At 35.8% G+C, this 23,180-nt stretch overlaps 3 protein-coding genes across 3 annotated transcripts; all 3 read left to right on the top strand.

Moving 5' to 3' along the window:
* The first annotated feature begins 460 nt into the window (after positions 1–460).
* Positions 461–14,784, top strand: LOC114413601 (UDP-glycosyltransferase 83A1-like). The gene is made up of 3 exons (XM_028378087.1): positions 461–990; positions 1,718–2,290; positions 14,661–14,784. Exons 1-3 carry the CDS (start codon positions 495–497, stop codon positions 14,762–14,764), a joined length of 1,173 nt encoding a protein of 390 aa, XP_028233888.1. The 5' UTR covers positions 461–494; the 3' UTR covers positions 14,765–14,784.
* A 78-nt stretch (positions 14,785–14,862) lies between these two features.
* Positions 14,863–18,747, top strand: LOC114416664 (protein MAIN-LIKE 2-like). The gene is made up of 6 exons (XM_028381655.1): positions 14,863–14,868; positions 15,072–15,236; positions 17,437–17,517; positions 17,626–17,817; positions 17,903–18,562; positions 18,643–18,747. Exons 1-6 carry the CDS (start codon positions 14,863–14,865, stop codon positions 18,745–18,747), a joined length of 1,209 nt encoding a protein of 402 aa, XP_028237456.1.
* Positions 18,748–19,496, top strand: LOC114416741. The gene is made up of 2 exons (XM_028381766.1): positions 18,748–19,239; positions 19,314–19,496. The coding sequence occupies exons 1-2, from the start codon at positions 18,748–18,750 to the stop codon at positions 19,494–19,496; spliced, it is 675 nt and encodes a 224-aa protein (XP_028237567.1).
* The last annotated feature ends 3,684 nt before the right edge of the window (positions 19,497–23,180 follow it).

Consider the following 23,180-nt stretch of genomic DNA (forward strand, 5'->3'; position numbering starts at 1 on the left):
GGGTGAAGTAGTAAGTGGAGAAAGTCACGTGTAAGTGGGTAAACAGGAGTATTTTGGACTTCTCATCGACTTATTATTTTATTAGATAGATGATATAAGTTTTCTTTCTTAAGAAAATATATATGAAGTAGGCCAATATATATATGTATCTACAATATATAAATTTCAAAACCATTAAAGAAAAGCATGCACATAATTACATAATTAATTTATTTGATATAATTTTAAGATGTTTCAGAACTTATCATATTAATAAAATCAACATTATATTAATAGTAAAAAATATATTTCATGAATAACAATTTTTTAAATAAATATCAATAATTTCATCTATTATATTCTCATATAACTTATATATATATAAAACTATTTTTTATTTACAAATAAAAATCTATTTTTTATTTTATTTTATTTTATGCATTGTATGAGTTATTTTAAGTTCTACATATTATATAATTAAATGGTGTCAGAATCCATAGAAATCCAAATACAACATGGGCATTCCAACTGTGCTAGCTTTACCTTATCCAGCACAAGGTCATGTCAATCCCCTGATGACTCTCTCACAGAAGTTGGTTGAGCATGGATGCAAAGTCTTTTTTGTGAACACAGACTTCGACCACAAGCGAGTGGTGAGTTCCATGGTGGAGCAACAAGATCATAGCCTTGACGAATCACTACTGAAGTTGGTCTCAATCCCTGATGGTTTAGGACCTGATGATGATAGAAACGATTTGAGCAAGTTATGTGATTCTTTGCTGAACAACATGCCTGCTATGCTTGAGAAGCTCATGATAGAGGATATTCACTTCAAAGGTGACAATAGAATCAGCCTTATTGTTGCGGATGTGTGCATGGGATGGGCGTTGGATGTTGGGAGTAAATTGGGAATCAAAGGAGCCCTGTTGTGCCCTTCATCAGCAGCTTTTTTTGCCCTGCTGTACAACGTCCCTAGGCTTATTGATGATGGGATCATAGATTCTGATGGTGGTAAGAGTATCATACTTTACTATATGTACACTTGTTTGACTCTATTTACTCTTTATAACTCCTCAGAGTGTAAAATTTACTACTTCGATTCTTATTTATAAGATATAATTATCTAATTTATCATGATAAGACACAATTATCTAATTCATCATGATGAAAGTGATTAATTTGTACAAAACTACCATTGGAATTAATTCTCTTCTATCACTTCTAAATGTTTATCAATACAACTCTCTTCTTTTAATTAGGGATAATTTAATTCTGTAAAGGATATTATTGACTGATTCTTATAAAATAGAAGAAACACTATTTTTTATTTGAATCTTATAAATAGGAATAGGTAGTACGAACCAATTGATTCTTAGTAACAAATAAAATAAAAGTCATTTAATAGTGTGCTTTTTGATTGGTTGATAATGTTGGAAGATTGTCTTAATTGTGATCACCTTTTGTTGTGGTCTCTTTGGAGGCTGCTGGAATTGGGGCCACTAGAGTGGTGGTTTAGTTTTACATCTACTAAAAATATGACCAAAATAAAATATATAAGTGAGTGTCAACTCCTATTTTAGAAGCAGATTTTGAATATTGAATTAAATATTAATCCAAATTTTAAGAGATAATGTAAGTTTTTGTTTTTACACTGACACCATACATATCATTAAACTCCAATAAATAACCATAAATTTGTTGTATATTAGTATTTATTTTGTATTGTTTGCAATTGCAGGATTAAGAATAACTACTCAAAGGACAATTCAGATATCACAAGGTATGCCTGAGATGGACCCGAGAGAGCTTTCTTGGTTGAATATGGGTAACACCATAAATGGTAAGATAGTACTCAATTATCTGATGCAGTATACACAGAGATTGAATATGACAGAATGGTGGCTTTGCAACACCACATATGAACTTGAACATGCGCCATTATCATCTATTCCTAAGCTTGTACCAATTGGTCCATTGCTGAGAAGTTATGGTGATACAATTGCAACTGCAAAAACAATCGGACAATATTGGGAAGAAGATCTATCCTGCATGAGTTGGCTTGATCAACAACCTCATGGTTCTGTCTTGTATGTTGCCTTTGGTAGTTTCACTCATTTTGACCAAAACCAATTCAATGAACTAGCTCTTGGACTTGACCTCACCAATAGACCTTTTCTTTGGGTTGTGCATCAAGACAATAAGAGGGTATACCCTAATGAATTCTTGGCGTGTAAAGGTAAGATTGTGAGTTGGGCTCCTCAACAAAAGGTGCTAAGCCACCCTGCTATAGCATGTTTTGTCACCCATTGTGGTTGGGGACATGCTACGTGCACCCAGTAATATCGTTGGTGCACCCAGCAAATAGTGAATGGGCGAAATTGTCCTTATGCAATCCCGTCTTCCGGAAGAACCTTCTTCCGAAACTCGTTCCGGAAGACGTCCTTCCGGAACATGTTCCGGAAGACGTCCTTCCGGAATAACTTTCAGAAGAAGGTTCTTCCGAAAAAAGAAGGTGGGCTTCCGAAAGAAGTTTCGGAATGACGTTTTCCGGAACATGTTTCGGAAGAAGGTTCTTCCAGAAGAAGTTGTTCTTCCGGAAGAACCTTCTTCCGGAAGTTGTCTTTTAAATGATTTTTTTTAAAATTAAATTTTTTTCTAATAAATCAATTACGTTATAAAATAAATAATATTATTATACATAAATTATTAGTATACATAATTATGACTAATATTTGTAATTCATATTTTACGTGCATGTAAATTTGAATAATAAATTATGTGACAATTGAGTATAATTTGAATCATACAAATTACTTAATTCGTATATTTTTTAAAAAATATAAAATATTTACTATGATAACATTTTATTTGTATTACAAAACTTAATATATAATAAATAAATAATTTTAATTTTATAACAACGTGAAGTAAAAATAGATTTCATTTTATAATAATAAGCAGAAATAAAATAATATTTAATGCATAATTAATGACGATTTTGTCCCTGTGTTGTTTTCTTTAAATTTACTGCGCTGCTAAAGGTTGTAAATATTGGTTGTCCCGGTGTTCTTCGTATTTTTTTTCCGTAAAAAGCTTTTGAAGTTTTGGTGGTCCCTTTTGTGTGTTTGAAGTAGCTGTTCAGTAAAGGTTAAATATTGGTGGTACGCATTTCGTCGTTGTTGTTCCTATTTCGTCGGAGGTACGTATTTATTGGTTTTTTCTGCATTTTCGTGTTTAGATTTGGTAGAGAAGGTGAACAGTAAAATGGTAAAAACTTTTTCCAGAAGAACTATGAACTACCGGAAGAAGTTGTTCCGGAAAAAGAACTATGAACTTCCGGAACAACTTCTTTCGGAAGAAGTGCTTCCGGAATGTTAATTTTTTTGGAATTCTGTTTTAAAATTAGTGAAAAAATTTATATATATATATATATATATGAATATTATAATTTATAATATTTGTATTTGAAATTTTTGAAATTGTGGATAATTAGTTTAATTAGGTATAATGATTTTGGTATAATATTAAATGATTTAGGTAAAATAATTGTATTTTGTTGTAGTAGAAAAATGTTTTATTAGTTGTTAATTATAGTGTTAAGTTTAGTTTAAGTAAATAATGTAGTTATAAATTTTGAATTAGTTGTTAATATGTTTGTTAGTTAATATGTAGTCAATTTTTGGATGCGGTTATATGATAATTTGATGCATAATTTAATAATATGTCGTTAAGATGAACAAAGATCAATGGACGTATGACTATACGATGTCACAAGAAGTTCATATGGATTATGATTATGATAATGAAGAAGAATGTGATGTGAATGAACCACATGTTGATTGTTCGAATGCTGTTAATACGTCTCAGGTAATCATGTTGATTAGTTTGAGTCATTTGGTTGAATTGATGTTTTGCATAAAAATTAATGTGTTGGGGTTGCGTTGTAGGTATTTGGTACTCGAGATGATGTTTTGCAGTGTGTGACACTCTTTACCCCTCATATATGTATATATTAATAAAGGAATAAAAATTCAGATATTAATTAAAAGTATTTTTAATACATTTTTAAATACGAGCCTTTCAAATGGGTAAAAGGCTCACATTCACTTTCTTCTACATCATATTCAAACTTGTCCAAATAAATAATAAAGTCATCTCGGCTCAAAGAAGGACATCTAAGTTTCATACAATTAATATAGAACCTATATCCTAATGTCACATCCTATCAGAGCGTGGTGTTCCCGTGTCCTCTAGCATGAGGTTCTTCATAGTCATCCACCTATTCATCTGCTCCCCCGAACACAAAGTTCAAGATCATCACAGGATCCAAACACAAACAACAAGCCGAGAGTGAGTTATCACATTTCTAACTACTAGAGAGAAACAACACAACATATAGTAGTCAAATATAATTTACTTAGCATATCTCACACTATTTCATCACTTTGTCATTCATCAATCACACTTTTCAATCATCAATCACAATACACAGGAATCACACACTCCGATCAAGACATAATAACACATCAATTTCATAATAAACAATTAGCAAGCGTATGCAACAGTTATGCTAAGACTCAAGCCTATATGCAATGTGGTACCATATCAATGAAAAACCTCGTCGGGCACCTAGGGGTACATGACAAGACAAACCACACAATAGTAAGTCAAGTCTCTCTCACTTGGTAATATCATAGGGAGACTAGTCAAGGTCACAGTGTTTTGCGAGAATGCTCCAACCATATGGGATCAACATAGGCTTAAAGGAGCACTCAAATCGTGTAACCCCCAAGGCCTACACTCCGAAGAGTCTGTCAGGGCCTCTCCCTCCTTATTCAGGTCCAACCCAGAAAATATTTTAGCACACAAACTCTATCTATGAACTGTACAAAACACACGACTCCTCAATTGTTCTCAAAATAATTTTAACTCGTCACCCTTTAAGGGTCTTATCATTAACTCGTCGCCCTTAAAGGGACTTAACATTAACTCGTCGCCCAAAAAGGGACTTAGCATCAACTCGTCGCCCTAAAATGGACTTAGCATCAACTCGTCGCCGTAAAAGGGACTTAGCATTAACTCGTCGCCCTTGAAGGGACTTATGATCGTGTGATTGTACAATTCATAGTTCACAACTCAATGCATATATATATCTCAATCATATACATACTCAATTTATCACATACACTTAATCTCAATCACAATGGTATAATATCAATTTAACATGTTATCACACCTTATGAATCATATACACTTTACCTATGAACTATGCAATACACACATTTACTCAATTGTTTTTAAAATCATTTTAACTCGTCGGATTCCCACAGTGGATCCCATCACAATACTCGTCGCCCTTAAAGGGTCTTACAATTGTGTGATTGCACAGTTCATAGTTCACAACTCAATACACACATCTCATCTCAATACACATGTATTTCATCATCCGTCACATGTTCAATTTATCACATACTCACAGTTTGAATCATCATTTCATAACCTCAACATAACAATTTATACAAAAGATTTTATCACAACATGGGATGTAAAACCTCTGAAATAGTTTCGCACAATTGTATCAAAATCATGGGTCAGATACAAAGACATCAAAAGCACTCAAGTTTATCAATCAATTCTCATCAGGACATCAATTGGTACATAGAACACAATAATATTGTATTTATAATCATAAAGAAAAATTATAATTCAATAAACATTCCAAAATAAATCCAAATTTAGTTCTCTAAGGATCCTTACACATGTTCATTCTAACACCCAATTGCGATAAACTCATCCTTTACCTCTTAGCGAACTCACATGTCTTCAGCTAGTGATAATAACATCTCTAGCAGTTCCCTGAGATTCCTTCAGTTATTCCTCCGACCACTCCAATAGAATTCCCAAACGTCAGAGAGACAGAGAAGAGATTGAAACCTCCACTTGTACTGTCTTCATTCGATTCCTTCTTCTCCCTCCACGAATATTATCTCAAAAATCACAACGGTGGAAGTGCGCGCAATTAAATTTCGAACAACATATCCAAATTTAATGAAAATTCAACGGTTAACGAAACCGGGATTGTAGTTTTACGGAGACAGTTTTGGGTTTCTGCGGGAAAATAAAAGGCTACAATGCGAAAGGTTTTCCTCTAATCTCAGACATAATATTGAAATTCCCAACGGTGAGAATTCTCGGAATTGGGTTTCGAACGTGGTGCTTAAATTTCACGACGATCCAATGGTGAATGAGCCCGAGATTGTCGTTTTTCTAAGACAGGTTTGGTGGGCTGCGGGAAAAAGAAAGGGTTTTGAGAGGAGAAGGGGAAAAACGAAAATGAGGCCAAAATGAGACACCTAACTTAACATAACTATTTATACCTAGGGTACTCAGCCTATTATTTGATCTATATTTATTTATTTATTTATTTTATAAAAACAAACTCTATTTTATTTTCTATCAAACAAATAAATGAAATACCCTTTTTATTTTCTCTCAAATCATTATTTTAATTAATAATTATATCTCCTTATTTATTTATAAAATCTCATCATTTTTCTAAAATTTTATTTATTTATAAATAACAATCCTTTGTAATCTAGATTACAAAAATTGGGGTGTTACACAGTGGGCTCGAACAGTTGCCCATGAAAACAGATTTGTTGCAGTGATTATGAGGTCTGACACATATACCGATAGTAGAGGAAGAAGTTCATTTGTCTTAATTGGGTGTGAAAGGAGTGGTATGTAAAGTGTATGAATAAAGAATTCATTAAAAGAGACACTGGGAGTAGGAAATGTGGTTGTCCCTTCAGGCTTCGTGGGAAACCAGTGCATGGAGGGGAAGGTTGGATGGTGAAGTTGATCTGTGGGATTCACAATCATGAATTGGCCAAGTCCTTAGTTGGACATTAATACGCTGGGCGATTGACTAAGGATGAAAAGAAAATTATTACTGATATGACAAAGTCGATGGTGAAACCAAAAAACATCTTGCTAACGTTGAAGGAACACAATGTCAATAGTTGCACCACAATCAAGCAAATTTACAATGCAAGAAGTGCATATCGTTCTTCAATAAGAGGAGCTAATACCGAAATGCAACATCTGTGAAGCTTCTCAAACGTGATCAATACATTCATTGGCATAGATTGAAGGATCAAGTTGTGGTGCGTGATCTGTTTTGGTGTCACAATGTCAATAGTTGCACCACAATCAAGCAAATTTACAATGCAAGAAGTGCATATCGTTCTTCAAGAATTGTGAAGCTTCTCAAACGTGATCAATACATTCATTGACATAGATTGAAGGATGAAGTTGTGGTGCGTGATCTGTTTTGGTGTCACAATGTCAATAGTTGCACCACAATCAAGCAAATTTACAATGCAAGAAGTGCATATCATTCTTCAATAAGAGGAGCTAATACCGAAATGCAACATCTGTGAAGCTTCTCAAACGTGATCAATACATTCATTGGCATAGATTGAAGGATGAAGTTGTGGTGCGTGATCTGTTTTGGTGTCACCCAGATGCAGTAAAGTTATGCAATGCATGTCATTTGGTGTTTTTTTATAGATAGTACCTACAAAACAAACAGGTACAGATTCCCACTACTTGACTTTGTTGGGGTGACACCAACGGCGATGACATTCTCTACTGGGTTTGCATATCTGGAGGCTGAGCGTGTTAATAATATTGTATGGGCTTTGGAACAATTTCGAGGTCTATTTTTAAGAAACGATCGCCTCCCTGTTGTTATTGTCACTGACAGAGACCTAGCACTGATGAATGCAGTGAAAACTGTGTTCCCGGAGTGTACAAATTTGTTGTGCAGGTTTCATATCGATAAGAATGTGAAGGCAAAGTGCAAATCTTTAATCGGTCAAAAAAATGTTTGGGACTATGTAATGGATAATTGGGGTACTTTGGTTGATTGTCCATTCGAACACCAATTCGTTGAGTCCCTTTAGAAGTTTCAAATTGCTTGTTCGCCTTGGCCGATGTTCATTGACTATGTTAACGACACAGGGATATTATCCCCCACAAGGAAAAATTAATTATAGCATGGACGAATAAGGTCATGCACCTAGGCAACACAACAACAAACATGTATTAAGAACTTATTTTTTTGTTAGTAAGGATTATTAATAAATGGCATTTAATTGTTGTATATTTTTCCTGTTTGTTGTGTATTTTAAATGTAGGGTTGAATCAGCTCATTGGGCTCTAAAAAGAGTATTACAAAATAGCCTTGGAGACCTGTGTAGTGTTTGGGATGCCATGAACAACATGATCACGCTGCAACACGTTGAAATTAAAGCATCCTTTGAAACCAGTACGCATGTGGTTGGACATGTATTTAAAAAAACCTTATACAAGGGACGCTTTAAATGAGATTGCTTCTGAGGTTGAGCGTCTATGTTATCTTGACAACAATCCCTCTTCTTGTGGTTGTGTGATGAGAAGCATGCACGGTCTTCCCTGTGCATGTGAGCTTTCTAGGTATACTGCTGGCAGCATCCCAGTGGAGTCAGTCCATATTTTCTGGAGGAGACTTTGCTTTTCAGACCAAGGGTTATGTGAGGCCGAAGTCAGCTTCAAGGAAGAGATTGAGACCATACCTAAAAGGTTTGAGGAACTTGATGTGTGTGGCAAAGTAACTCTGAAGAGTAAACTTCGAGATATTGCATACCCTGATCATAACTCTATGTGCCCTCCTCCGTCAAAGGTCAACACTAAAGGTGCACCGAAGGAAGCGTTCGAAATGAGAGAACGACGATTACATTTGTCGTGGACACATTCTGAATGGTATGTCTGACTCTCTCTTTGATATTTATCAAAATGTTGAGTCTGCTAAGGAATTATGGGACTCTCTTGAATCCAAGTATATGGCAGAAGATGCCTCAAGTAACAAATTCTTAGTTAGTAATTTCTTTAATTATAAAATGATTGATTCGAGGCCTGTTATGGAACAATATAATGAACTGCTGCGGATTTTGGGTCAGTTTACTCAACATGATTTGAAAATGGATGAATCCATTGCAGTTTCATCTATAATTGATAAACTGCCTTCTTCTTGGAAAGACTTCAAGCATACCTTGAAACATAAGAAGGAAGAGTTGACTCTTGTTCAACTCGGTAGTCATTTCATGATTGAGGAGTCGCTGAGGGCTCAGGAAATTGACAAAGTCAATGATAAAAACGTAGCAGGTTCCTCTTTCGTTAATATGGTAGAGGAAAGTGGAACAGTTAAGCAAAATTACAATGCTAAAGGTAACAAACGAAAATTTCAAGGAAATAAGAACAAAGGTCCAAACAAATAGACAAAATTGTCATGTTGGAAGTGTGGGAAACTTGGTCATTTAAAGAGGGATTGCCGGGTGTTCAAAGGAAAGAACAAGGCTGGTCCAAGTGGGTCTAATGATCCTGAAAAGCAACAAGGTCAGATTGTAGTGAATAATTTTAATTCGAATACATATTCAAATTATGTATCACTAATATCTGATGCATTCTATGTGCAGGATGATGACGTTGTTTGGTGGTTTGATTCGGGAGCAACAAGCCATGTGTGCAAAGATCGTCGTTGGTTCAAGGAATTTAGACCAATTGATGATGGCTCTATTGTGAAGATGGGCAATGTTGCAACTGAACCAATCCTAGGATTAGGTTGTGTGAATTTAGTTTTTACTTCCGGAAAAAGTTTGTATTTGGATAATGTCTTATTTGTACCTGGTATTCGTAAGAACTTATTGTCTGGTATGGTTTTAAATAATTGTGGTTTCAAGCAAGTACTTGAAAGTGACAAGTACATCTTGTCAAGACATGGTTTGTTTGTTGGATTTGGTAATCGTTGTAATGGAATGTTTAAATTAAACATTGATGTTCTTTTTGTTCATGAATCTGTTTGTATGGCCTCGTGTAGTTCTATAACTAATATGACAAAATCAGAAATTTGGCATGCTAGATTAGAACATATTCATTACAAAAGATTAAAAGATATGTCAAAAACAAGTATGATTCCTCCTTTTGATATGAACATTGAAAAATGCAAAACTTGCATGTTGACCAAGATCACTAGGAAACCTTTTAAGGATGTTAAAAGTGAGACTAAAGTCTCAAACCTTATTCATAGTGATTTGTGTGATTTGCATGCTACTCCATCATTAGGTCATAAAAAATATCTTGTTACTTTTATTGATGATGCATCAAGGTATTGTTATGTATATTTATTAAATACAAAAGATGAAGCTCTTGATAAATTTAAAATTTATAAGAAAGAGGTAGAACTTCATCAAAATGGGCTAATCAAAACTCTTCGTACGGATAGGGGAGGTGAATATTATGATCCGGTTTATTTTCAATATACTGGAATAATACATCAAACTACAACTCCCTATACACCACAACAGAATGGTGTAACCGAAAGGAAGAATAGAACCTTGAAAGAAATGGTGAATTCCATGTTATCCTATTCGGGTTTAAGTGAAAGATTTTGGGGTGAGGCTATGTTGACAGCCTGTTACTTGTTGAACCGAATTCCTAACAAAAGGAATAAGGTTACCCCATATGAACTTTGGCTAAGGCATATAGTCAATTATATAATGGGAAGTCTAGACACTTGGGTGTTAGACACAACATGATTCGGGAGTTAATCATGCATGGTGTGATATCAGTGGAGTTTGTGAGAACTCAGCATAATTTGGCCGATCATTTAACCAAAGGGTTAAGTAGAGATCTCGTGAAAAGGTCGGCTGTGGGATTAGGATTAAAGTCCATCTGAAATCTCTTATGTTAAGATACCCAATTCCCATCTAATATGACATTAGGTGCTGAATTCAATGTGGAAAGCTTAACATGTAGAGATTGGAACACATCATCGAAAGTATCCCAAAAGGTATGTGTTCGGTTCTGTAAGTTAAGGAGGTTGGAGTATAAATCCTCAATGGTTCTTTTGAAAAATTGCATTTGCAGGTGCAAGAAAGAAAAGAACTACCTATATAAGCATGAAGTTTAGCCGCTTCAAGAAGCTGGGACTTGGCTTTGATATGCTTATGAAGGATAGGGACACAGGCTAGTAAACTAGTGTCGAGCAAGAGTAATGTTATAAACTATTGTGCAAATTATCTTCATGTATTCATTATGAATAAAAAGGGTTCAATCCTTAGTGATACCCTGATATTCGAATATTTGAAACGTGTAATTTGCTAAGATGAAATTCAATCGTCACGATATTTCATCTATGCAGTAGTTTGTGGTATGTTATGACTTTGGTGATTTGATCGGTAATTACACTAAAATGGGGGAGGTTTGTTGGACATTTTAGTGTAATTGATCTCTTTATTATGTTAAAATAAGAGTGCACGCTTGTTTTAATGTAATAACGAGATGTTCAGTTTAGGCAAATTTTGGAAGTTACATGGAAGTTACTAAAACTTCCATCAACGGCAAATTTTAAAAAGAAATAACTTCCATCAACCGCCAAAAACCACATTTTCTTTGATCATAAATAATCATTCTGGTTCAGAAAGCATAACCTGTGACAAAACATACAAGACCAAAACAAAACTCTTGAATTATAATCTTCTGATTTTATCCGATTGAACAATTTTGGTTGAACCCCGAAATTTGATTCAATCTGAAAGTGTTATACACGACTTCAGATTTATCCAAGTATTATCTCGATTTTCAAATTTAACCAACACATATGACAGTGAAGCGCTAACAGGCGGCGGAGGGATGCTCTGAATGTAACCAAACTGCCGTAGCACCCTCTCCGGTTGAACTATGACCACCATAGGACCCCATCTCAGCTGACCCTAGAACGATGAAATCAGCTCAAACCCCCTAACCCCTCGATGCTCAGTGTAAGGCAACTAGCACACATCTGTGATCGTCAAAGCATCACAACGGGCCCGGTACGGTGCTCCTGTAATTCCCTTCACATGCGCCTTCATCGTCAGCCACCAGGAAGCAGTGGGGACGTCTCCTCGTACGCATCATCTGTGACGCACTGATGCACACTCGAAAAGTGCTTATAGATCCAGCACTACAAAAAATGAGGTTAACATAACATAAAAACATGTTTATATCATAATCCAATGTAACATATTTAAAAATAGAAAATTTACCTGTAATAAAGTCAGGTACCCCCCAATCTGTCGTGTCGTGGTCCTAGAAGCTTCATCTAACTGGTCATACATATGAACCAACGCGGCAACTCCCCAGGCATAACCACCACTCTGACTTAGGTCGCGAAAAGCCTCTAGATGCACCACATGAACATATGTTGCACTCTTGTTAGCAAAAAGAGTGCAACCCACTAGGTGCAGCAGATAAGCACGAGCTGCTACAATCCATCATCGTGTCTCGCATCTCATCTCATAGATGTCTCGAACCCATCCCAGCCGTACATATGCCCCGCGTGATCGTGTTGTCTCGGCTCTAGCCTCCTCAGCAGACACCTCGAGCAACTCTATCAACAAAAATATCGCCTCGTCCACAGAAAGAGCATGAAAGTTGTGGAAGGCGCCACTGATAGGCAGATGGAGGAGTGACGACACATCATCCAGTGTGATCGTCAACTCTTCTACTGGAAGGGGGAAGGTGTTGGTCTCCCTGTGCCACCTCTCCACAAATGCGGATATAAGTTCAGGATCGCCGGTAACAACAAAACACCCGATCAATGGACTTAATCCTGCGGCAGCAACCAGTCCTTCAATCTCAGGCACTGGCCTCCCAATTAATGTCACATTCCTCCCATCCGACACCAACTTCAACTCAGGACGTTCCTGAATTGAAGTACAAAGCATTCCAAATATACAAATATATATAAAAAAATTTAATGACAAACAAATCAACAATAAGAAATAATTAAAAAATTAAAATACTTGTCCACTCCAAATGGCATGTGCAACATGGCTCGCAAATGAAGTCAGCACTGACGGGTCACGTAGCCCACCTGGGAATCCCTCAGGATCATCAGCATGTGACCCCTCAGCACCATCATCAGTCTGTACGTCCGCAGTCATCTCAGGTGCATCCTCAGCCATATGAGGGACATCCTCAGTCATGTCAGGAACATCCTCAGTCATCTAATGAACCCGTTGCCTACGGGCTGATGCAGTAGGCCTACGCCTGTGGGAAACATCAATTGCATCATGCACATCCTGTCTATCTCTGCCTATAACCCTACCTATAGCATGACCTAAACCTCGTGTTCTAACCATGATCTGCAAATCATGTAGAACACGTATTTTTTTGGGTCAAATAAACTATTCATATAATTATTTCAAAACATACACAACTTTCTTTATAAAAATAAAACAAGTTTATTTATAAAAAAATAAGACTAATTTAAAAAAAATTATTTCAAAACACATACAACATAATTTATAAAAAAAATAAACAACTTCATTTATAAAATAAAACACAACTAATGTAAAAATAATTAATTAGTAAACATCCACAACTTAATTTATATTAAAAGAAAAACACCTTCATTTATAAACAAAAAAACAACTAATTTAAAAATAAATAATTAGTAAACATACACAACTAAAATTATATATAAAAATAAAACAAAACAAAACTAATTAAAAAAAATTTCAAAACATACACAACTTAATTTATAAAAATAACAAACTCCATTTATACAAAAAAGACTATTTTAAAAAAAAATTCCAAAACACACACAACTTAATTTTAAAAAATAGACAACTTCATTTATAAATAAAAAAACACAACTAATTTAAAAATAAATAATTAGTAAACATACACAACTAAAATTATATAAAAAATAAACAAAACTAATTAAAAAAATTTCAAAACATATACAACTTAATTTATAAAAATAACCAACTTCATTTATAAAAAAAGACTATTTAAAAAAAAAATAACCAACTTCATTTATAAAAAAACACTATTTAAAAAAAAACAAATTCCAAAACACACACAACTTAATTTATAAAAAATAAACAACTTCATTTATAAACGAAAACACAAATAATTTAAAAACATACACAACTTAATTATAAAAAAAAAACAACTTCATTTGTCATAAAAAAACCAAACCTAATTTTTTAAAAAAAATTAAAAATCATACACTACATAATTTATAAAAATAAAATAACAACCTAATGTATTAAAAAAGCAAAACAAATTTTTAAAAAAAAATCCCTACTTCCGGAAGAACCACTTCTTCCAGAGAAACATCCGGAATAAGTTCTTCCGGTAGAGGCTCTTCCGGAAAATTTCCAGAACAACTTCTTCTGGAAGTTACGGAAGAAGTGGTTCTTTCGGGAAGTTTCCGGAAGAGGTTCTTCTGGAAGAAATCGTTCCAGGTCCGCCGCGTTTTCCCCATTTTTTCCGACGATGTCTTCTACCCTAAGGTTCCACTATCCTAGGCTAAATGCTACAAGACCATTGGACATTAAAGGGGAGGGGAGTTAGGGGAGACTAACCTCGACGGCAAAAACGCAACAACGACAGCTAATCGAAAATGGCAGCAGGAAGGCGCGATCGTGGGGAAGAAGAAGGAGCAGAAGAAGAAAAGAAGCAAAGCAGAATGGTCTTCCGGGAGCTCATTGCGCTTTTTTTAAATTTTAATTAAAGGACAAAATGGTCCATTCACTAATTTGCTGGGTGCACCAACAATATTGCTAGGTGCACCTAGCATGTCCCTTGTGGTTGGAATTCTACCATAGAAGGTGTGTCCAATGGGTTGCCTCTCTTGTGTGGCCATATTTTGGAGACCAAATATGTAACAAAACGTACATTTGTGATGAGTTGAAGGTTGGGTTGGGTTTTGACTCGGGATAAAAATGGACTCGTGTCACGAATGGAGTTAGAAAGGAAAGTGGACCAAATCCTTAATGATGAGAACATAAAATGAAGGTCTCTGGAAGGCTGCTGCTAGGTGCACCCAGCAAAATTGCAGGTGCACCCAAAAATTCATTGAAGTTACAAAAATGCCCTTCGTTTAAAAATCAAAAGTTAATAAATTTTTTAAAAAAAAACTTTCTTCTTCCGCGCTCATTCCTGGTCCGTGCACCCAGCATTTTTCTCCCCTTCTTCGCCTTCTTCCTCTTGGTCTGCAGTGTTCTTCCGCGCTCCCTTCCTCGTTCGTGTTCTTCAGTGGGCTTCCTCGCAGCAGTCTTCTTCCTCCTCGTAGCAGTGTTCCTCGCAGCAGTCTTCTTCTCCATTTTGGTTGCGTCCCTTCGTGTTCTCCATTGGGTTGTTTGAGCGTTTCTTCCGCCATCGAGGTTAGTGTTCTAACCCCATTGGCTTTGGATATCTGTTAGAATCGCGTTAATGGCCTTAGGATAGACGACATTGTTGTTGTTTGGTGCTGGAGGTTGAAGACGAAGTTCTTTTGCGAGAAGAAGCTTCTTCCGCGTGTGTGTTAGGGGACGAAAATGGAGTCAGCGGAAGAAGGTGTTCTTCCGCTGGCATCCGCCGAAGAACCTTTTTAGTTTCTTCCAAAGGAGCCCGCGGAAGAACACCTTCTTCTGCTGACTCCATTTTTGTCCTGTCACACTCGCGGAAGAACACCTTCTTCCGCAGACTACATTTTCTGCTCGCGGAAGAACCTGCGGAACCTTCTTCCGTAGGCTTTCTTCTCGCGGAAGAACCTGCCAAACTTCTTCCGCAGGATGCATTTTGCTGTATATTGGTTATTTTTCTTGAAAATTATGTATGAACCAGCAATTTATTGATATTATTAGTTAGTTTTTTTATTTATTAGGTATTACAGAGTGTATATTGTATTTAAGTTACACAAACTCCCTAATTTTGTGTTTTTTAGTTGCTATTGGGATGTCTAAATTGAATTGTTATTTGTTGTGATTTGGTGTGATTGACTTATGCATTAGGATGTCTAAATTGAACTGTTATTTGCTGTCATTTGGTTAGGATGTGTAAATGACTGTATACACTGCATAAATTGAATTGTTATGTGGAACACAACATGAAAGAGCAAAATTAAATTGATTATCCAATTCCTTTTCACAGGAAATATGACACTATGGTGAGGAACCCCTGCTACAATTTAAAAGAACATGTTGTGCTATGCCTGTTACGGGACAGAGATCGAGCATGAGACGAGTCTAGCTAGTAGCATCATGTGTTAGTAGAAGATAATATTGTAAAATACAACATAAATAGCTAGTTAACAAATTGAACACGAAATGATGGAGCACCTTGATTCCTCTAATTTGATGTATTGAGAATTTTGAATACAAAATAATGTGTTGAGAATTTTGAATACAAAATGATGCACTTGGTGATTACAAATCCAAGCACCCACATTTGTATTAGTTACATGTATTTGTATTAGTTACAAATCCAAGCCATTCCAAACCAAATGCACTCTAAATGGTATGAAAAGGTTTAGTAGGAATTTCTTTACAAAGCATATACGTTGACATAATTAGCTTAATTAAAATTTAAAAAATAAAAATAAGGCTAGAAATTAGCAGGAATTATGGGTAATTAGTATTACTAATACTCAATACAAACCAAATATCCTTATTTGCTGATAAAGTCTAGCTGTCTATTTCTGACCATTGAATCCCTTCCTTGACAAGGATGAAAAGCTCTTATTGAAAGAATAACAGACAACTAGGACAAATTAAATGACACATGTGAGCCATGTATCTAGCCCTTCCTAGTAAGAACAAATGCTTTGTTCGGGTGCTTACTCTTTTCTCCATACCTTACCATATGAACTAGAATATTGTAATAGTTCACTTTCATTGTAACTAAGATTCATGTGCAGTTGGTGATTACAAATCCAAGCACCCACATGGATCCGCAAGCCTTGTGCCCTTTTTGAATATTTGGCCATACTCTCTATTTTTATAAATTCTCAATTCACAATCAATCAAAGTGTTTGACTCCACATGAATCTAATTCAAAAAATCCACTCCTAAGTAATTTGAGTTTCAGGGAGGGGATGGAAAAACCACGTCATCATGCCTACTTGAATAGCAGTGGCTCTGCTATTCAAGAGACACAGAGTTACCACTATTCAAGGCTTGTCAGAACCATTTGCACTGTGAGAAATTGCTTAGTTAATGAAATTCGTGTGATGATGTTAAGTTAGACAGTTCATATAATTTCTTTGATTTAACTTGAACTTAGAGATGAATTAAATGAATTTATACCACATTAATTGATTGTAATAGCAATGTATAAAGGAAAGAAAAATAAACCTTCAGGTTTAATAACTACAATTGTGTCTTGAGAGAATCACAATGACAGGATTTGAGTTCTACTAATCAATTGAATTATATTTGGTGTGATTTATATATGCATTTGTTATATATGCATTTGTATGTCAATTATTTGGATAAATTATGTTGAACTAAATATATAATCTATGGGTTTGGATAAACTATGTGGATTAGTTAGAATTCCAAAGCTTTGTTACACAAATTATTTGAGTGTTCTTCATGATTTCAGATCATGGTTAGAACACGAGGTCTACGTTGTGTGGTAGGCACAGGTAGAGGCAAAGACCTTAGTCAGGATGTGCCTAAGGATGTTCCTCGCCGTCGTAGGCCCACTGCCTCAGCACGTAGGCAACGGGTTACCCAGATGGCTGAGGATGTGGCTAAGGATGTTCCTTAATTGCTTGAGGATGTTCCTCAGTTGGCTGAGGATGTGCCTGATGCGTCTGATGGTAGCCCAGAGAGGACAGGAGCCGCCGATGGTGCTGAGTCTGATCGAGTGGCTAGTGATGGGACAGCTGCTGATGATGAGGGGTTCCTCGGTGGGCCACGCAATCCATATGTTTTGATAGGATTTGCTGATCATGTGGCACACAGCATATGGCATGGACAGGTACGTACATATTTTATTCCAATAATTAGAAAGTAGTTTCTTTTATTTTGAAATACACAAATTTATAAATTTTTATTCAATTTAGGAGCGACCCGATCTCAAGTTGGTCTCCCATGGTAGGAAAGTAGATAAATTTGGGAGACCGGCTGCTGAGATCGAAGGTATGATTGCGGCCACCGGATTGGATCCATTGATCAGGTGTTCTGTGATCACCACTGATCCTGGACTCATATCCGCCTTTGTTGAGAGGTGGCATAGGGAGACGAGCAGCTTCCACCTCCCAGTAAGGGAGGTGACGATCACTCTAGACGACGTTTCGTCGCTCCTGCACATCACGATTACTAGCGCGCTGCATTCATTCGAGCCGATGGCTACATCTGACGCAGTGGCGCTGTTGACGGAGCTACTTGAGGTCACCCCAGACGAGGCTACAGTTGAGACACGTCAGGCAGGTGGGCCTCATGTTCGGTTGTCCTGGCTTCGGGACATGTACCAGAGTAGGTGTCGGGCCAGGCAGTGGGTTGCTGTAGCTCGGGCGTACCTACTTCATTTGGTTGGTTGCACTCTTTTCGCTAACAAGAGTGCAACCCATGTCCATGTTGTGCACCTGCAGGCATTCAGAGACCTGGCACAGGCAGGGACATTCTCTTGGGGAGCGGTCGCTTTGGTCCACTCGTACGATCAGCTTAACGAGGCATCGCAGGCCCCTACACGGCAGATGGCTGGTTACATTTCACTACTTCGGGTGACTATCGCTGCTTGTAATTTAAATTAAAGTAAAATTCAATCCATGTTTGATTGCTGATGTGGACTTTGTGTTTGTAGTGCTGGATTTATGAGCACTTTCCATCAGTCCACAGGTCTGTTGTTGACGATGGTTATGCTGAGGCTAGCCCACGTGCCTGTAGGTGGCTTACGGGTAAGGCCTAGATGACCGGGATTAAGGGAGCCCCTTACAGAGCACGTATTGATGCCCTGACAGTCACTGACGTCTGTTGGATGCCGTATGCGGAGCATCGGGGAGTTCGGGGCTATGACTTGATCTCCTCGTACATGGGGCAAGTCAGATGGGGTCCGATCATCGTCTACCTTCGACTAGAGAGGGTGGTTCGGAAAATGGGGTACATTCAAACAGTTCCTCCGCCACCGGTTCGTGATTCGTTGACATGTACTAATATAGACGACCGGTGGGTACAGTTTTCAGATCATGTAGCGCCTACAGGGGAGCTCTGTGTAGTTCCTGGGCAGGTGGCCCCAGACTACATGGAGTGGTTTTTTCAGATTTCACACCCCTTTGTGACGCCGACGGAGGACACTGCTGAGCCCAGACCTGCGCCTCCCCTTCCAACTCATGATGATGACTTCGTGGAGCCACCTGTCGCCGAGGTTCTAGTCGCGTCAGATCCCCCTGCGCATTCTGTGGTAAGTTGTGTACTTTTTCTTAACTTTATTATTTTTTATAAATTCATACTCACTTGTTATTTTCACTGAGACAGGTTGATTGCACAACATGTGTCAGGATGGGTAGGATTGTTGAGCAATTGGAGCGCGTCATCAACCTCAGGATGGTGACTGCAGGGACTGACTTATATGATATCATGGATCTTTGCCTGAGGATAGCTAGAGATGATGACCCAGATGACAGTCTTAGGCCGCGACAGAGACCCCGCATAGATTAGGATTTATCTTTTTTATTGTATTTGTTTATGTATTTAAATTTTAGTATTTATTTTTGAATTTGTTAAAAAACATTGACTTAGATAATGTCTATATTTCTTTATGTATTTAAATTATGTTTTTACTTAAATTATGTCTTTATGTATGTTTTTACTTAAATATAATGTCTCTATTTCTTTATGAAGTTAGACATATTAAAAAATAAGTTATAAATTTAAAAAAAAATAAGTTACAAATTTTAATTTATTGAAACAAATAACTTGGAAATTTTAATTGAATTTAATTAATTGGACAAAATAAGTTAGACATTTTAAGTTATACTGAAAATTATTATATAATTTAAACAACAATAAGTTAGAAATTTCAAATAAAGAAGTTACAAATTTAAAATAAATAAGTTAGAAATTTAAAATAATAAGTTAGAAATTGATTGAAACAAATAATTTACAAATTTTAATTGATTGAAACAAATAAGTTCCAAATTTTAATTGATTGAAACAAATAAGTTACAAAATTCAAAAAAATAAGTTAGAAATTTTAAGTTATACTGAAAATTATTATATAATTTAAACAGCAATAAGTTAGAAATTTCAAATAAAGAAGTTACAAATTTAAAATAAATAAGTTAGAAATTTAAAATAATAAATTAGAAATTGATTGAAACAAATAAGTTACAAATTTTAATTTTTACTTACAATTATTATATAATTTAATCAACAACAAGTTACAAATTTCAAAAAAATAAGTTAGAAATTTAAAAAAAAAAATAAGTTAGACATTTAAAAAAATAAGTTAGAAATTTAAAAAAAAAATAAGCTAGAAATTTTAAAAAAATAAGTTAGTCATTGAAACAAATAAGTTACAAATTTTAATTTTTACTTAAAATTATTATATAATTTAATCAACAACAAGTTACAAATTTCAAAAAAAATAAGTTAGAAATTTTAAAAAATAAGTTAGACATTTAAAAAAATAAGCTAGAAATTTTTTAAAAAATAAGTTAGTCATTTAAAAAAATAAGTTAGAAATTTAAAAAAATAAGTTATAAATTTTTTAAAAAATGAGTTAGAAATTTAAAAAAAAAAGTTAGAAACTTTAAAAAAAATAAGTTAGTCATTGAAATAAATAAGTTACAAATTTTAATTTTTACTTAAAATTATTATATAATTTAATCAAAAACAAGTTACAAATTTCAAAAAAATAAGTTAGAAATTTAAAAAAATAAGTTAGACATTTCAAAAAATAAGCTAGAAATTTTTTTAAAAATAAGTTAGTCATTTAAAAAAAATTAGAAATTTAAAAAAATAAGTTAGAAATTTTTAAAAAAATGAGTTAGAAATTTTTAAAAAAGAAGCTAGAAATTTTTTAAAAAATAAGTTAGTCATTGAAACAAATAAGTTACAAATTTTAATTGATTGAAACAAATAAGTTACAAATTTTAATTAAATGTAATTGATTGGACAAAATAAGTTATAAATTTTAATTTGCACGAACGGGTCACAAACATTTATTCCTTATAAATTTTTTTGCTAAAAGTTGATAATAAAACTTTTATTCCTTTTTGATACATACTACACATTACAAACGGGTCACAAACATAACAAATTGACACACTAAGACATATTACATCGACTAGAACATCATGGACACAAATTTAATTTGCACGAAACAGCCTAACATTTAACTAGCATTCAATCACGCAAGGACGTAACCACATCGTCCTCATTTTCCATAACCAGTTTACTAAAGAGAGCCAAAATTTCTATTGGCACAAATTGTTTCCAGTAATTAGACTCTACCAGCACCTTGAGCACGTCGTTGTCACATTTCAGCTCAACAATTTTAAATTCTAAAACTTTCTCATAATACTCCAAATGACTAGGTTGTCGATAAAACAAACGCCTTACAACTTGGGATTCGTGAATCCCATGAGGAGGATTTCCTTTAGGTGCTACTTGCTTGATCAAATCCTTCAGTTGATCTATGCTACATCCTTTTGGAATATCAAATTTTTTTGGATTTATTCCGGTGAACGCATAACCCACAAAGTTGTTTTAGCGTGGCATGTTCCACCTTCCGTTGTAATACAGAACCGCATCATGTGTAGGGATGATGGGGCGTTCAAGTAAGTTTAAAATTACATCTGTTGTTCTACCAACGGTACATAACAACTCAATCGGTCCAACAAATGAAAATTGATCATTATACATTAACATGGTGTTCACATCCATGTCATTTTTCAATTGCATACTTTCAAAGTAAATGTTGTTAGCTGTATCTTCCATTGGTCGCCAGTAATGAATTTCATCCACAACTTCATTGTTGTTTAGCCGAACACTGCTATGTATTCTGCTTTTGAGAGTTGAAAAATCGCATAGGTTTGGTACTCGCATGGGCACTAGACTAGAACTTTGAAAATAAACCCCACACTCGTTGTGAATGACGGTTCCATTTCGAAAAATGAATGCCATTGTTTATCGAAAATTAATTTGACAAACTCTAAATACTAGTTGCTGTTGAGTACCATGGGCATCCCCATCTATCATTTATATAAATGGCCCAGCCAGGCACATGGCTTCCCTTTTACCAGACCCGTAACTATTTTACATTGTGAAGCGTAAAACTAAAGCAACCTCCTGTCACGTCGTTCACTGTCGGGTCACGTCAGTCATTGTCGTCTGAGAAAAAGGTTGGTTTCGGGCCATGTAAACTTGCCTAAGTACCCCTGTTCGGGGTTTTTTTAAAATTATCTGGGAAAACCATGAGACTCTCCAAAGGTGGCATGTCTCATGTTTGCACGTCAATGAATCCAAAAAAATAAAAGGAGACACCGGTTCATTCGAACAGAGCCTGCAACGGAAGGCCCAAAACTCAAAAAAGTTAGTTTCAGGCCATGTAAACTTGCCTAAGTACCCTTGTTCGGGGTTTTTTTTAAATTATCTGGGAAAGCCATGAGACTCTCCAAAGGTGGTTTGTCTCATGTTTGCACGTCAACGAATCCAAAAAAAATATCAGGAGACATCGGTTCATTCGAACAGGGCCTGCAACGGAAGGCCCAAAACTCAAAAAAATTAGTTTCGGGCCATGTAAACTTGCCTAAGTACCCCTGTTCGGGGTTTTTTTAAAATTATCTGGGAAAGTCGTGAGACTCTCCAAAGGTGGCCTATCTCATGTTTGCACGTCAACGAATCCAAAAAAAATAACAGGAGACACCGGTTCATTCGAACAGGGCCTGCAACGGAAGGCCCAAAACTCAAAAAAGTTAGTTTGGGACCAACATTTCCTCTTGAGGGACGACATGTGACCTGCTACTCTGACCCTTATCTGGCATGTCCATCCTTCTTGGCGCAGCATTTAATTCGTCGTCAGAAATAGCTGAAGGACACCTCACTTGTTTCTCTTTTGGACGCCACTGGTCTTGTCATCGTCGAAGGCGCCCTTGCACTTGCCGGCAGAACCTTTTCCGGCGACCTCTTTGCCTTTTCCTTTGGCCTTGTTCGTCATTTCTACAGAGAATGCAATGAGACCAACGCCAATTGCATGGTCAGAGTTAGAGAAATGGAGAGAGGAAGAAGTGTGTGACTAGAGTGTGTGTAACTGTGAAGAACGACGAGTCCAAAATGAATTTTACTGTAAATAATTTGAGGAAAAAAGTGACCAACACATATCATGCGGTGCATACAAGA

The sequence above is a fragment of the Glycine soja genome, chromosome 1, assembly GCF_004193775.1.
Source record: "Glycine soja cultivar W05 chromosome 1, ASM419377v2, whole genome shotgun sequence".
Lineage (NCBI taxonomy): Eukaryota > Viridiplantae > Streptophyta > Magnoliopsida > Fabales > Fabaceae > Glycine > Glycine soja.